At 38.4% G+C, this 13,925-nt stretch overlaps 3 protein-coding genes and 1 long non-coding RNA gene across 15 annotated transcripts in view; 2 read left to right on the top strand and 2 right to left on the bottom strand.

Moving 5' to 3' along the window:
- LOC107262825 (solute carrier family 12 member 4) overlaps window positions 1-2,014 on the bottom strand; it is a 50,039-nt gene extending 48,025 nt beyond the window's left edge. For both annotated transcript variants that reach the window (XM_015729446.2, XM_015729456.2), the window contains exon 1: window positions 1,443-2,014. In XM_015729446.2, coding sequence (XP_015584932.1) covers window positions 1,443-1,521 — 79 coding nt within the window. In that variant the 5' untranslated portion in view covers window positions 1,522-2,014. The remainder of the gene's footprint in view (window positions 1-1,442) is intronic.
- Window positions 2,015-2,132: 118 nt separating this feature from the next.
- On the top strand, window positions 2,133-8,306 carry LOC107262878 (bromodomain-containing protein 7). Of its 7 annotated transcripts, none has more exons than XM_025081871.1 (4): window positions 2,133-2,245; window positions 2,359-2,825; window positions 5,725-7,416; window positions 7,518-8,306. In XM_025081871.1, exons 3-4 carry the CDS (start codon window positions 5,835-5,837, stop codon window positions 8,171-8,173), a joined length of 2,238 nt encoding a protein of 745 aa, XP_024937639.1. In that variant the 5' UTR covers window positions 2,133-2,245; window positions 2,359-2,825; window positions 5,725-5,834; the 3' UTR covers window positions 8,174-8,306. The 7 variants fall into 7 exon arrangements, with proteins under 7 accessions (XP_024937639.1, XP_015585038.1, XP_015585005.1 ...); XM_015729552.2 differs by having other exon boundaries at window positions 5,722-7,416; XM_015729542.2 differs by lacking the exons at window positions 2,133-2,245; window positions 2,359-2,825 and adding exons at window positions 3,342-3,788; window positions 4,504-4,594.
- A 2,527-nt stretch (window positions 8,307-10,833) lies between these two features.
- Window positions 10,834-13,925, top strand: part of LOC107262917 — a 38,571-nt gene continuing 35,479 nt past the window's right edge. For 4 of the 5 annotated variants that reach the window (XM_015729618.2, XM_025081923.1, XM_015729581.2 and 1 more), the window contains exon 1: window positions 10,861-11,256. The gene's annotated coding sequence lies outside the window, so the exon portion shown is untranslated. Of the gene's footprint in view, window positions 11,257-13,925 lie in introns of all 5 variants that reach the window. The other variant, XR_003058860.1, reaches the window with a different exon arrangement.
- Window positions 11,256-12,716, bottom strand: LOC112493925. The gene is made up of 3 exons (XR_003058911.1): window positions 12,637-12,716; window positions 11,813-12,540; window positions 11,256-11,505 (listed from the first exon to the last, which is right to left on the bottom strand). It is a non-coding gene; the product is annotated as an uncharacterized LOC112493925 (long non-coding RNA).

The following is a 13,925-nucleotide window of genomic DNA, read 5'->3' as shown; positions in this document are numbered from 1 at the left end:
CAATGCAGCTGGTATAGGGTGGGTTTCGCTTCAAGCTAGTCTCCCACCCTGGGGTGGAACGCAGAAGGTTCGAGGCGTAGGAGAACGTGCGTGGAGTTTCGAATGCGAACACGAAGAGTCGACGTTGCCCGGATACTATCCAAACTTGTGAATAAATATGCTGGTCGTCGAGAAGAGTAGAAGCTGATCGATAAAAATTATAACGGCTGTTTATATACCTATATACGTTTCGTACGGTACGATATCAATTTTCATTATGGGAGCTGTCAATTTTATATGTATTATCATATATAATCGCTAGGGGCTCCACTCGTTCTATGAGTTAATCCGCTGTTTACTTGCTCTCTTTTTCTCGTTGCTTTTTATTTTTCTATTTCTCTCTCTCTCTCTCTCTCTTGAAGGCAACGGCACGCACTTAGTACGGATGACTCGTGATATTTCCGTTATTAATTATTTATGACGCCTCGACTGACAACAGCGGAGGTTATTGGCCAAGAGAAGAACCTCCATGCGAAGTGGCAAATTCGGTTAAAATTTGACACTACTGCATTCTCGTACACTCTGTGAGTCAATAACGTAGGAATTTACCCTGAACAAGGGTTGACATGAGGTTCACTAAATGCAAAACAGTTGTATACAGTTGATTATATAAAGAAGCCTATAAGTACTGTTTGGATTCCTTGAGCGAACAGAAGGAATTGGTAGCACAGTTTCGTTTGCGTGGAAGTGAAAATGCAATTGTCGATAATGTAGTCGTGCTTGTCTCATTGTTACCGACGGAATCTCAGATGGTCAAAGGATCGAAGACGAGAATAATCTCGGAAACAGTGAAAAAGAAACAAAGTGGAAAGCAAAAAAAAGATGAAAGAGATACGTATGCACGTGAAGAAAGAAGTCTGGAGTTCTGACTCTGTGTCGCAATCGGTCTCTGCTATTTTTACGTTAGAGTGTCGATTTGAATGACAGAAACACGAACGTGGATATGGCAACGCCAGAAAGAAGAAAGATTTCAGAAGAACCGACCAACCTTACGATATTTTATGAGTCTAGACGTTTGAAATTTAAAGCTAATACTATCTGCAACATCGAGCATTATCACCCAACTAGTCGCGTAATATTTCCTTTGTTCAGACGAAATTAGCTAACCACATATATCTGAAAATGCTAAAGCGAGATTCTTTGTTGAAAAAAGAGAAAGAAAAAAATGCATGCAATTATATGCATACCTACTTTTTAAAAACAGTTCTCTGTATTATTCCCGGGACAACTTTGCCGATAATTACGTCTGTCGCCAATGGTACACCTACACGTCGCCTTGAATATACAATTCGTTCACTTGGTTTCCCGCTAAGCTCTAACCGTGGCTATGCTCGCCAACGCCATAATTCCTCACGGCTAATTACATCTCATCAAATGGAAAATCAATAAAATCGAACACTCACCATACTCATGAACAAGCGATTGTAAGGGCTGCAACGGAGCCGCGTTCTCAGCCGGCGTCACCGTGAAACGTTCCGGCATTTTATTTTCCTCGGGGTTTCTCCTCTTCTCTCTGTCTGTCTTCTTTCTTTATTCAATCCTTACTCTGCTCCTCTCTCAATTGTTATCTCTGCTACTGTCTAATTCTCCACAGTTCCACTGTTAAACAAATTGAAAATCTCCCGCACTTTTTCCTTCGACGATTGGCAAACGCGGTCTCCATTCGCTGCCACTGACTAGTTGGCGCTGACGATTGTTCAACGCTAGTAAACTTAAAGTCCTATGAACAATATGTACTGACACACGAGGTCTAACAGTAGCCTTCGGTAATGCAAAGTGAAACTGTAGTAGCTTCGCACCAGTTGGCTGTGCTGTACGCGCTGCCGACACGCGACGCACTCATGGCTTCAGACTGATTATACGTATCTATATATACATGCGTGAACGCGTATGCACAACGTTCCCTTTGTTTATATATATATATAGATGTCTGACTACGTATATGCACACCCGGCTAGGGTGCCCGCACGTGTGTGGACCAATGTTACAGGACTAACATACCTATATATCCTTGCCATATGTAATCGCGGACCGACGCTGTTTACTGCTGCTCTTCAAGGATAGGTGGCAGCAGAGAATGGAGCTTTCCGGGAAGGAAAGCTCAATCGGATGGGTAGGCTGGCATTCGCGGACTTCTTTCATCTGTATGGATGGTCGAGAAGTATGCTGAAAGTAAATCTTCAAGTTAGAAAGAACATCCATCACGGTACATTAATATTCCTTTACGTATTTTTATGACAAATTCCTTATCATTCGGCTACATATGGAGAGCGATTGTTGTGAAAATTTGAATGGGTTTTTCCATATTTTTTTTTATAGTTATCTTGCTCCTGGGGATAATTTGGACTGTTCCTGCAGGACTATGGTTTAATGGGATGGTGCATTGCGTTACGGTATGCCGAATTGTCGTGGAACGAAGTATACGATATAGGCTGTTAATTCTTGTTGATACTGCAAATATTTTTGAGTGCATTTAATATATGTATAGCACGAAGGATCAATCCTGGATTCTGTGATACGTGATCATGTGACTTGACTCTGAACTTGTGTCTTGATTTAATTCCGTTACGTTCTGCTGTGTTTATGGAGTACATGAGAATCTACGAACTGAGAGATATGCAATTTATTCGGTGACCTGATATTTATCTTGGTATTCGGTAGGAGCATGATGATGATGCTTAATTTGGAAGCTTCTCTCGACTAGACAATTTACGGGAGTATTTAGCTTTGATTTTGCTTTAACAGCTGATCGACACTTCTAGTAAACTGCAGTTCGATTGTCTGAGGTAAGATATTGTTAAATTTAAGTACGAAAATATTTCAATGTTTTTATAATATCCAGAATGGTCTGGTATTCGTTGGCTGTACGTTATATTCTTTCATTATTTCCCAGCATGATTCCTATAAGGGCTATGGATACTGCTTGTAGGTTAGGTATTGATTCACTCCTAAATCTCAGGCGTACGAATATTGCACGAACATAATTCGTCTTTTCGCAGTAATTCAACTGTTTGAAACGTAAATGGATAATCTTTAATCCTTATCCCTTGATACTGAGACCGGCACATCTGGACCATTTTAGCAACTTTAAGCCGGTAAAAATTTTATTTCGAATCCGATTTACATTGCCAATTAATTTAAATGAACAAAGAAGCGAGGAAATTCAAGATCTGCTACCAAGTGGAATTAAGTTTGTACATCATCTTTCAATAATGCTTTGCCGAATATAAAACTGTTATTAAAATATATATGATTGCTACTTAATACGGTATACTTATTTAGATGACACGTGTCTACTTTCATTTAAATCTGGTTAAGTGATTTTGATGAATTTGAATGATTCCATATGCAATTCGTTCGAGTTATACTTAAAGTTTCAATAATTGTATACGAGGTATCGTAAACCGATGCCTGATTGCACAAAGTATTGCCGAGTTTGAGATAAGTGCGGTTTAAAATTACCCGGCGCCGTAATAGAACAATCAATTACGGATCAGGTACAATGGAAAGTGTGACGCTACAAGGGAAATCCAGCGTCTCTGTTGGTAGCACTGTTGTTACGATGGTAATGGCCGCCCTACCAATCTATGAAACGTACAGTACAGTGCGGTACATTTGTAAGCAGCGTCGAGACGAAAGTGTCTCTTGTTTTCTTACTATTTCGTTGTGAAAATTCGTCAAGCTGTGGCCCCAACCGCAAACCATGGGCTCCAAGAAGCACAAAAAGCACAAACGCGAAAGACATGAAGGTGAGAGCCGATAAAGGATATCTTTTGGAATCCTGGTTCGTTTACTCTGTCTACTGTTTGGCACAACTTATTGTCGGCGATCGCCGGCGTTTTCTTCTACCAAACTTAATACGATTGGCACAGTTTCATTAAAAACCTTTCAGAGAGTTCAACACGTTCATTGAACAGGAATATTCAATAATTATTCACTATGCTTGATGCTCAAAGTATGTGTTGATATTTTGAAAAATTATCTACACATATGATTATCTTGTAAACAAATTTGGATGTATAAGTGACTGAAGCGAGAAATCTGAACATACTTAGTTATTTTAAAACAAAGCTTTTGTCAATGCATTTGCCCAAAGTTGCTTATGCGATAAGTAAATGATGATCAGTCATTTTTTTTTCAATAAGGTACTGTTATTGTTTGTACTCACGTTAGAGCTTTTTTTGGAGCATCAATTCATATTTTATAATGATTTTTGTCGGATAGATACATGAAATACGTGAAATAGACTATCTGGCAAAATTCTATATTTGTATGTTACTTACATGAGGATTCAAATAAAAATAAGAATCTAGTATGAGTCTTCTGTATTTCTCGCATTGCCAAAAACCATTGCTTTCTATGATGTGGCTCGCCGTATGCTGCCTCTGCATGGTTAATCTTTAATAGAATTTCACTATTTTTTTTATTGAATCCTCCTTGTACTTATAGTTTAATGATGCACAGGAATATTGACTACGTTTTCACCAAGGAGAAACTGAGAGTGAGGTGGATTCAAAAGTATAAACGAAGTTCCAAAGCAACCTATGACATGGAAGTAAGTGAGGAGTATCGCAGACTCGGACTTGTTGCACGACAGAAGCTAGCTATGCTTCCAAAAACAATTCAAATGCCCTAAGTCCCTTCAACAGTGTCATTTCACAAAATTTGTTGAAATGCCACATGAACGATACGATTTAGATATTTGTAACTTCATTGTTGCACCATACATGGTGCTTGTATTTGTAATACCTTAACAAAAATATATGAAACAGATGTATTATTCTTTGTTCTCTAAATTTGTATTACATGTTACATCAATGGATAAAAATGTTAACTATAATGAATCAGATGTTGATAATGATGTTGATAATGCCCAATGCATGAATATATTGTTCCTGGAGACTGTTTGTTGAATTTTCGTTCTACTTATGTTAGATGTATTTTTTTTTAAACGATGACTAAACTGAACTTGACATCATAATTTTTTTAAAAAGTTAGGGCTTTCCCTTATAAAAAGCTAGTATAATGCTTATACTACCTAGGATATCTTACTTTTCTAACAACAACCAATTGTTTGAGAACTTGACTTGAAAACAAAAAGCAAAACAATATTACACTTCACACACAACTTATTATCTGCCTTATTATAGTGGCATGATAGGCCACGTTTGCTTTGCTTAATTTTGTACCTCGCTACGAGGTATTTTCAATTTCAAGAGAAGCTTCTCTCTTACGACTCCAACGCCTTCCATATGATGGTCATGAAATTGAAAATGCTACGTGATTTGCGTTACGGTTTCCTCAGTTTACCTACATTCGTATACTTGAATCTCGCTTCCAGTTTTGCTGAACGTGAAAACAAAGTCACTCCATTATCAAAGTGCGAGTTTCCCTTATCGATCATTTTACCTTTGCTGAATACCTTGAATGCTGTACCCCCCCAGTATTATGTATGCTGTACATTATTTTCTACTCTATTGTATAAAAACCATGCATTACAAAGCTTTAGTAATCTGGCTTATTTAAATGTGCTTATTCCTGCATTTTGTATGATTTCCTATGAGAAATCTATGTAGCATGGAATTCATTTGCAACGCTGTAACTTCACCCGTTTGATGTCTTTAAAGTAAACCTGGACTAGTAACGTTCGTCAATGACACATAACTGTATATTTCGTTTCAGCAGAAGGACAATACTCGACAACAGACAAGCCACCAACATTGAAATTAATTTTAAAAGTAGGAGGCAGTAGTGGCACTCCTGAACACGGTAACGAGTCGCCCAGTCAGTCCACCATGTTGTCCCAACATTATCAACAACAATTGGGTCTTTATTCGGTCACCCAAGGAGAATCGGAGTACGACAGGTATATGGGCCACAAGAAACTGAAGAAGAAAAAGAAAAAGAAGGATAAGAGACACAAGCATCATCACAAGGATAAAAAGAGACGTAGAGAGGAATCCAGTCAAGAATCAGTTGGTGATGGGGATGAGAGTCTCATAGAGGCTCCTAAAAAGATAGCAAATCACCATCTTCTAGCTCCTAGACCACCTTCTAGCACTGAGCATAGAACAAGTCTATTAGCCAGTTCCAGTTCACTCTCGCCTCACCGTGAACCGCGAACCTGCGTCCTTAGAAAGATTGCCGAACGGACGCCTCTTCAACGGCTTCTGGAACATCTTCTCAGATCAATGGAGAAACGGGATCCCCAGCAATTCTTCGCTTGGCCCGTTACCGACAATATTGCTCCTGGATACTCCCAGATTATCACGAATCCCATGGATTTTAGCACTATAAAACAAAAGATTGACGACAATAACTATCAAAATTTAAGTGAATTCGTAAATGATTTTAGACTGATGTGCGACAACGCGACGACCTACAATCATCCTGATACGATTTACTTCAAAGCTGCCAAGAAATTGCTTCACGTTGGTCTGAAAATGGTCACTCCTGAGAAATTGAGACAATTACGACCAGTATTGACGTATATGCATGATATTTCAAAAGATGAACTTGGTTTTGAATTAGGCGTCGAGGATCCTAACAATCCAGATGTCCTGGTGACTGAAGAACAGATTGAGAAAGAACGAGAGCAGGAGGAACGTAATGAAGAGGCCGAGGAACTGCGCAAAGAGAATCAGAGGAAAATGAGATTGGCGAGCTTGGGTAAGTTCGAAGCAATCCCGGATGATCTCACGCCCGAAGAGATCTTAAAGCAAGCGAAAGGAGCGGCTAAGAGTGCTTCTGAGAAACTTAGTCTGAAACGCGTTAACTCAAAGATGGGTTTCCTGAGGCAGAAGAAGGACGGTACTACGAGTTTGCAAATTATAGTACCTGGAGACGGTGTTATTCCTGGGACTAATCAGAGGCCGGTATCTCTGGGTCAGCTAATAGGAAAACTTAACCACGGAACAGGCGCGCTTGCCGGGTTCCGTGAGGATAGAAGAAATATGTCAAAACCAGTGAAACCTTTGTACTATGGAGCTTTTGGTTCTTATGCTCCAAGTTATGATTCAACCTTTGCTAATCTTACCAAGGAAGAGACTGACTTGGTGTATCAAACTTATGGAGATGATACAGCTGTTCAGTATGCAGAGTCGATATTGGATTTTGCCAAGGATTGTGACTATACTTTAACCATGGTGGACGATCTGTTAGACATTTTAACCAGTGGCGATCATCGAAAGACTAAGAAGTTCTTGGAGGAGCAGCGCAGACTTCGTGAGGAAGAGGAGAAGATAAAACATCTATTGGAAAAACCACTTCAAGATGTTAATAGAAATATCCCACCGGTAGACAAAGTAAAGGTTGACATGGACCAATTGAAGAGTCTTTCTGACTTGGGCATCGATGTAAACTTTTTGGAGAATCTAGGTAAATATTTACAACGAAACATCTCTTTACTTTAAATAAACCACAGTAACCATGAAAGTATGCAGAATATTAATTCTATATTTTCAACAATTATGTTACAGAGGAGGAGTTGAAGTTGACAGAAGAACGTGCAGTTCTTCAAAATCGTCTAGATGATACTTCCCAAATGTTAGGTCGTCTAAGACAAGCGCAACACGAGCGCCTATCAGCGCCACCTCCAACGCACTTGTCAAACATTTCAAAACCCCAAGACACCGAAATGATCCTAGCAGAGAAGATCACGGACAACCTAGCTGATATAGCAAAGAAACTTCCTCCATCAGCTATAGCTCCTGTAGAGGGTCTACGAAGAGCAATGGGTATTGCACCTATTGGCGGCCCTGAGCCAATGGACGTCGATCCAATAACTCATAATTCAGCAATTGGAACGGAGAATCCTTTGATGCCAGCGAATAACGCTAATCAGGTTCCCCAGAATATATTACCCACGCCCACACCTATTCAACCTGGTACCTTGCTCAACGTTACGACTCAGCAAAATCAAACCATCAGTATAGTAAATGCAGGACAACCTCCAATTCAAATACAGATTGGTATGCAGCATAATCAATCCAATACTCTATTGAGTGCAGTGGAAGCCTCTGCAGTACCGGATCTCGAATCTGAACTTCGTGAATTCCTCGAGAGTGATCCCACACTAGGACACTCGCCACTACACGATGATAAGACTCTAGAGGATATATTATCGGAGTCGTAACCCATAGACTCGGACAATGGCTCGCTGTAATCTAAATCTCTAGACTTAGGCTAGGCTGTACATTTTAATATTTTAGATATATGAAGGTCACCTTCAGAAACTAATCAATAAAGAAACTTCGAGTGTCCCGCAACTTATGTAATTTATTCATTATCGACATTTACATTGAGTTTCAAACTTTTCTATTGCGTGTTCAAAAATTTATATAATAAGGTCGGCTGTTATTGATTTACATTGCGTGCAGGAAATCACTTTTATGAAAATCTCTTAGAGCTTGCCGAACTTTGTTAATTGAACTCACTTTGAGTCGTGAGAGATTACACACTGGGTCGAGTGATTGATTTATGTACCATGAATACAATTTTTTTAATATCAGTCACGTTCGATACAAAAAGTCTTGAAACTAACTGTCCAGCTGATAATTACCCACAGAGGGCACTTAATTACATTGATTACGTACAAGATATTCATTGTAATTATAGATAATGCAGTCTGATAAGGGGTACTAATCAAAAGAAAGATCATTAGGCAGAACCAACTTACGACTCATTACAGCGCTCTGCTTTTTCTATTGAAATATTCTTTGTAAAGTTTGAAAGTAAACTTTGTTCCGTATCTAAAAGTACGCCTTATACGTTTAACTTAAGTTTATCAGCGTGTGTAAATTATTCTAGCATTACAAAAGGGACGTTACAAGAATGCCAACCTACGGTACAATAACAAATATAGAATCCTTAAAGAATTTAATATTGCGACGAAACTTTTTTATACTCAAAGAAAAGATAAAATGATTCTCCAAGAAAAATAGCAAAGCTCATACCACTTGAAAAGGAAATTCGTTGTAGTCAACCCTAATACGTTACCAAGGATAAACCTTCCTACTCTTACTATACTGTTGGACCGATAAAAATTGTATTTATATCCGGTTTTGGTTCAGGTTAGGGTAGCTTGGTTCTTCAGTGTGTAAGGAATGCAAAAAAAGGCCTTTACTATGAGAAACGCGTGGGTGGTTTTGCACCCTCGAATGCGTAGATCTCAGAATTTAATGCCACCTTTTTTTGACACGTTCCGGTTTCATTCGTTACCTCGTTCTTCGCTTTGAAACTTTCCGGTACCTTCGTATCTGCTCGGAATTTACAACTGGCGTCTCTATCTATGAGGGGAATGTTATATAATTTTTATAAATGGTATAAATCATACAAGATATTCCGTATAATTTTACACTTAGTACGTCCCAGTTTTGGTCTGGTAGACATATGGTGGGGGATGTTCATTCAAAAGCCTGTTTACTATGTCTCACCGGTGGTCCTGAATGCGACGCCTTGCCAAGGGGTGGTATAAAAGCACGTCGGGACGCCACTCTGTTGCTATTTTTATCACGCTCTTGGGGAGCTACGAGAAGCTCAAAGTCCTCGGTGTGGATATTTATTAATAGGTGAACGTTTTAAAGCGATCGAGTCATTCCACTTAGCTTTTTCTACTTTAACGTTTTTTCAATAGAAACTTACCCTCCTCGTGCATACACGTCTGAAGAAGGAACAATTGAATGAGGCAGCACTTTATTGGAAATAAAAATTATGGGTTAATAAATCGTTTGACTGGTGCATTTAATTCCCTTGAGTTAAAAAAATGTATATTATTTGAAATCAAGCACTGATGGGCGATTGTCTGATTCCAAAAAAACTTTTCAGCAAAAAATTGTATCGAAGGACTCGTAGAGTATTCTTGATGGAAAGGTTTTTTTTTTGGGGGGGGGGGGTCAAATGTGAATAATTATAGACGGGTATTTTTAGACCGGCTTTACGAAGGGTTGGAACCCTCGGCTTGAAGTACAACACTCTGGATGTAGGGTGGTTCGGTAGGGGTAGATGCTTGCTTTAACCCTCGTCCTTTCGGAACTTGAATAGGTACACCGCAACCCATCAGCCCCTCTTATTAGACTTAAGAGACGAGAAACCAACGAGGATTCAGTTTTGCATTTATTATACTCTAAAATTGCTACAGGCTATGCAAACAACCCAAACAAAATCACATGAAGTATATTTCTTTTTAATTTGTTTTCAGGATCCCGTGGAGCATGCTGGGTGTCTTATTTTTTATATATTTACCTCGAGTACAGAACTTTTGAAATAATTTGTTTAATCTTTTCTTTATTGATCTGACAGTATTTTTGGCTTATTTTTAAAGGGACTGATTTACTTTTTATAGTATCCCATATGTGGTATGTCTAACCTTCTTAAATATTCTAACAAATTTTCTTTAAGTTTTCTCATAAATTTAATGTACTTGTGGTATGTTGCAAATTTTTGGTTATCTAAAAAATTATTCCCCTGGGGGTCGAAGTTTATTATTGTATCTGAGCAACTTCAATCTTCAGAGTATTCAGAGCTTACTAGACCAGTTACGCCTACGGGGCACCCTTGGCATTTCGAAGGTGCTAACTGTCAGGAACACCCCTTGCAAAATTAATCACTGTCTCGCGACGAGAATTTACTGGAAGCACGTGTTGAACAAAATATGAAGTCTCACAATACTACGAAACGCAGCCTTCACCATCGGGACACAGTCACCCCGTGGTAGTCATATTTCAGGGGTAGCGAAGCCGTAGATTTTCGAAATGAATCCAGAATTCGTAGTGAGATACTAAATGGTAAAATCGAAGTTGTACGCAGAAATAAGAGTCAACAGTTCTTTATTTTTCGTATTTAAAAATTCTTAAGAGATTCAAAAAAGTCGATTCTATGGAATCGTAAAATTTGATACAGAATACGTCATATTGGGTAAACAGTGTAAAATACATTTTTTGTTGCTTATTTGAAATTTTTTAAATTTAAATGGGTAACGAACTTGAGTCATTCGTACCATAACCCAACTGGCCTAACTGGCAGTCAGTTGCACGGTGTCAAGACGTTCACGACGTAGCTAGTTAAAAAGTTGAAATTACGATTGCCATAGCGAAAACTCGTTAACAATTAGTGCCTCTTATTGTTCCATTATGTGTACGAATCAGTGACAGAGTGAAAGTGGATAATAAAAAAGAAAATCGCAGTTACAGATGACGGGCGTAAGGATGAACGATAACGGTGAGTAAAAATAGAATGGCAGATAGAGTCCAAGAGAGGGATTGTACTAGGTACTCTGTTGCCACTGTGATTTCGTCGTTCGTGAATTCCAGGGAATCTAATTAGGGTAATACAACCGACCTGAGCCTTACCTTTTTACGTGGGCAAAACTCCAGGGAACTCGGTATCTGTCTCCATTTATTATTAAAACGTATCTCCCTACCATCGCCATAATATTCTCGGCTCTCGATACAATATCAAACTAATTTCCTGAAATCGTAAAAAAAAATGGACTGTGCTAAATTATCTTATTTTCTAAAAAAAAAATACCTAATAAATACATAAATATGAAACGTAAGCTTGCAATGAAAAATTATTTGTTAAATTCGATCCTTATCTGATATTCTTACCGCGATTTTCAAAAAATGTCAGTATTAGATATTTAATACTCAATGAATATTTAACAAAGCTTTGTGAAAATACGTAACCGTGCGTAAATATAAAATCCAAACTTACAAAAAATATTTTATCAAAAATGCAGTATTACATATTCTACTTTAATATTCGCAATACTTACAGTTATCAAAGCTTTGTGTCCAAGTCCCTTGCGCGATTATCCGACCTCTGATTTTACGAGCTTCTACCGTTTGAGACTGAATCGCTCAAAGCAGAGAAAAATGGCATCGATCCGGCCGAGTTCACTCGGCCTGAAAAACATTAAGCTCTATGGTCCGTAACGGAATAGAGCAGAAACGCCCGGCTAGATGCCATTGTAATTACTGCGACGTCACGTTTATAAAACACCAGTACAGGGCGCACGTACCCATCGTGATACACCCTGATGGCAGAACAAATTCATTGGCATACATTGTACTGCGAGTACGTTGCATAACGTTGAAACGTGCTGTTAACAGAATTAAGTACAATTGACGTTTCATTTACGGTGGCACAACAAAACCGGTATGTGGCTATGAAAAAAAATATATAATCCCACTAATAGAATTTCGTAATTGTTACAATGAGAATTTAATAAAATATCCGCGAGCGAGTACGACTAACCATTTTCGTAAAACGAATACAGAATAACCGCGCGTATTTCCATGGCAGTGTTGACTGACGTTACTGTTAAGCCGTTGGCGTGGCGTATACTGCGTTTAATTAACTTTTCCGGCTAAAGCCCCGTATATTTCTATATACCCATTCTGGATCGTGCCACGGTACAGTTTTTAAAAATCCTCGATGAAATATCCTCGATGATCGATTTTACTTTCAATGGGAACCCATCCGTCGATTCTTTGCTGCTTTCTACGATATTTAAAGGTTAGAAAACTAAAACCTGCGTAACAATGAACTCACTAAATTTTTTTCATTAAACGACAAACACGCGTAGGTAACACGTACCTTCGATATCATTTAAACTGTATGGATATGACTCTGCTTTTATAACGCTTGCTGCGTGTGCGTAACGCATGGAATTGAACTTTTTACTGGAGTAACGAAGAATAATTTTCAGTTATAAAACCTCGAGACTCCATCTTGCTCGATATATCGATTTGATATTTATCGTTCCTGTCAAGTCGCGAGAGAAAAAGAAATCGTACCGCTACGTGCTGACTTCGTGCATTAATTTGAACGTCCATTCGTATCGTGAAATAAATTAAGTTAATTTCACTCGTGAAAACATGGCTACGGTGTATATATATATATATTCATTTCCTACCTTACAGTTCCCTTCGTTTTACTTCGTTACGTGGTAGACATTTTTTCTTCCTCGATTTGTTTCCTTTTATCTTTGTACCTCGAGAACACTTCGGGTAAAGATTTCACGTGAATTTACCCAGTCAAGTATATTAAAACTTTGGTTGTTTACTCGTAGAATACTTTCTGAATTGATCTAACAACATGCGTAACGCAAGACAACGAAATTGCGGAAGTTTACGAGGAAAATTTGTCCTTTTGACTGAATCATTTTATCCGTATACGTGTATTCCATGAAAAGGTATACAAATAAAATACGTATAGTACGTAAGAGCCGTCCATGTGTTTCTAGAATTTTACGTAATGAAAATAGTAGGAGGGAATGAATCAAATTATGAAGTTTGTATTGCGGACTAAACGTTAACGAGGGATGTAGTAATTTTCTCGGTATTATTTTAGGGGATCCAGGAAATAATTATTTACCGGATATTTTGCCATCTTGGCGTTAACGTACTTGTTTAATTATTTCATGTGACAAACTGTGACCAAGTGCCGTTTGGACGCGAGTAATATACAACAAAGTTCAGATGCTACCACGGAGTAGTCTAACGAATCTGGTGGCGGGAGATTTGAATTAAATTAAATTACGTAGATCATTTGAACGTTGACCAAATATACATATACATATATGCATGTATACCGGAAACGAATAGAAATCAGAACGCGGTGTATCCGCAGCTCTGAATTCTCGTTAAAACGAGATATTGCCGTGTGAATGGAGTAACAGAAAAAAATGGTTGACTGTCCAGCATAACGACACACAATTTATTTTAAATTCAGACGGGCGAAACGCGGTAAAATATGAATCGTACCGGAATACGTTCATTTATAAAATCTTGTACGATGCGTTTCCCTTCGCTTCGGATAAAACGGATTAAAAATGATACCATTTTCCGGAATCTGTGAATACCATTAGCTAACGTATATAGACA

This window comes from Cephus cinctus, unplaced genomic scaffold (assembly GCF_000341935.2).
Source record: "Cephus cinctus unplaced genomic scaffold, Ccin1 Ccin1_scaffold0013, whole genome shotgun sequence".
Taxonomy (NCBI): Eukaryota; Metazoa; Arthropoda; class Insecta; order Hymenoptera; family Cephidae; genus Cephus; species Cephus cinctus.
Note: the sequence above shows the minus strand (reverse complement) of the source record. Positions and strands in the feature narration are given on the sequence as shown.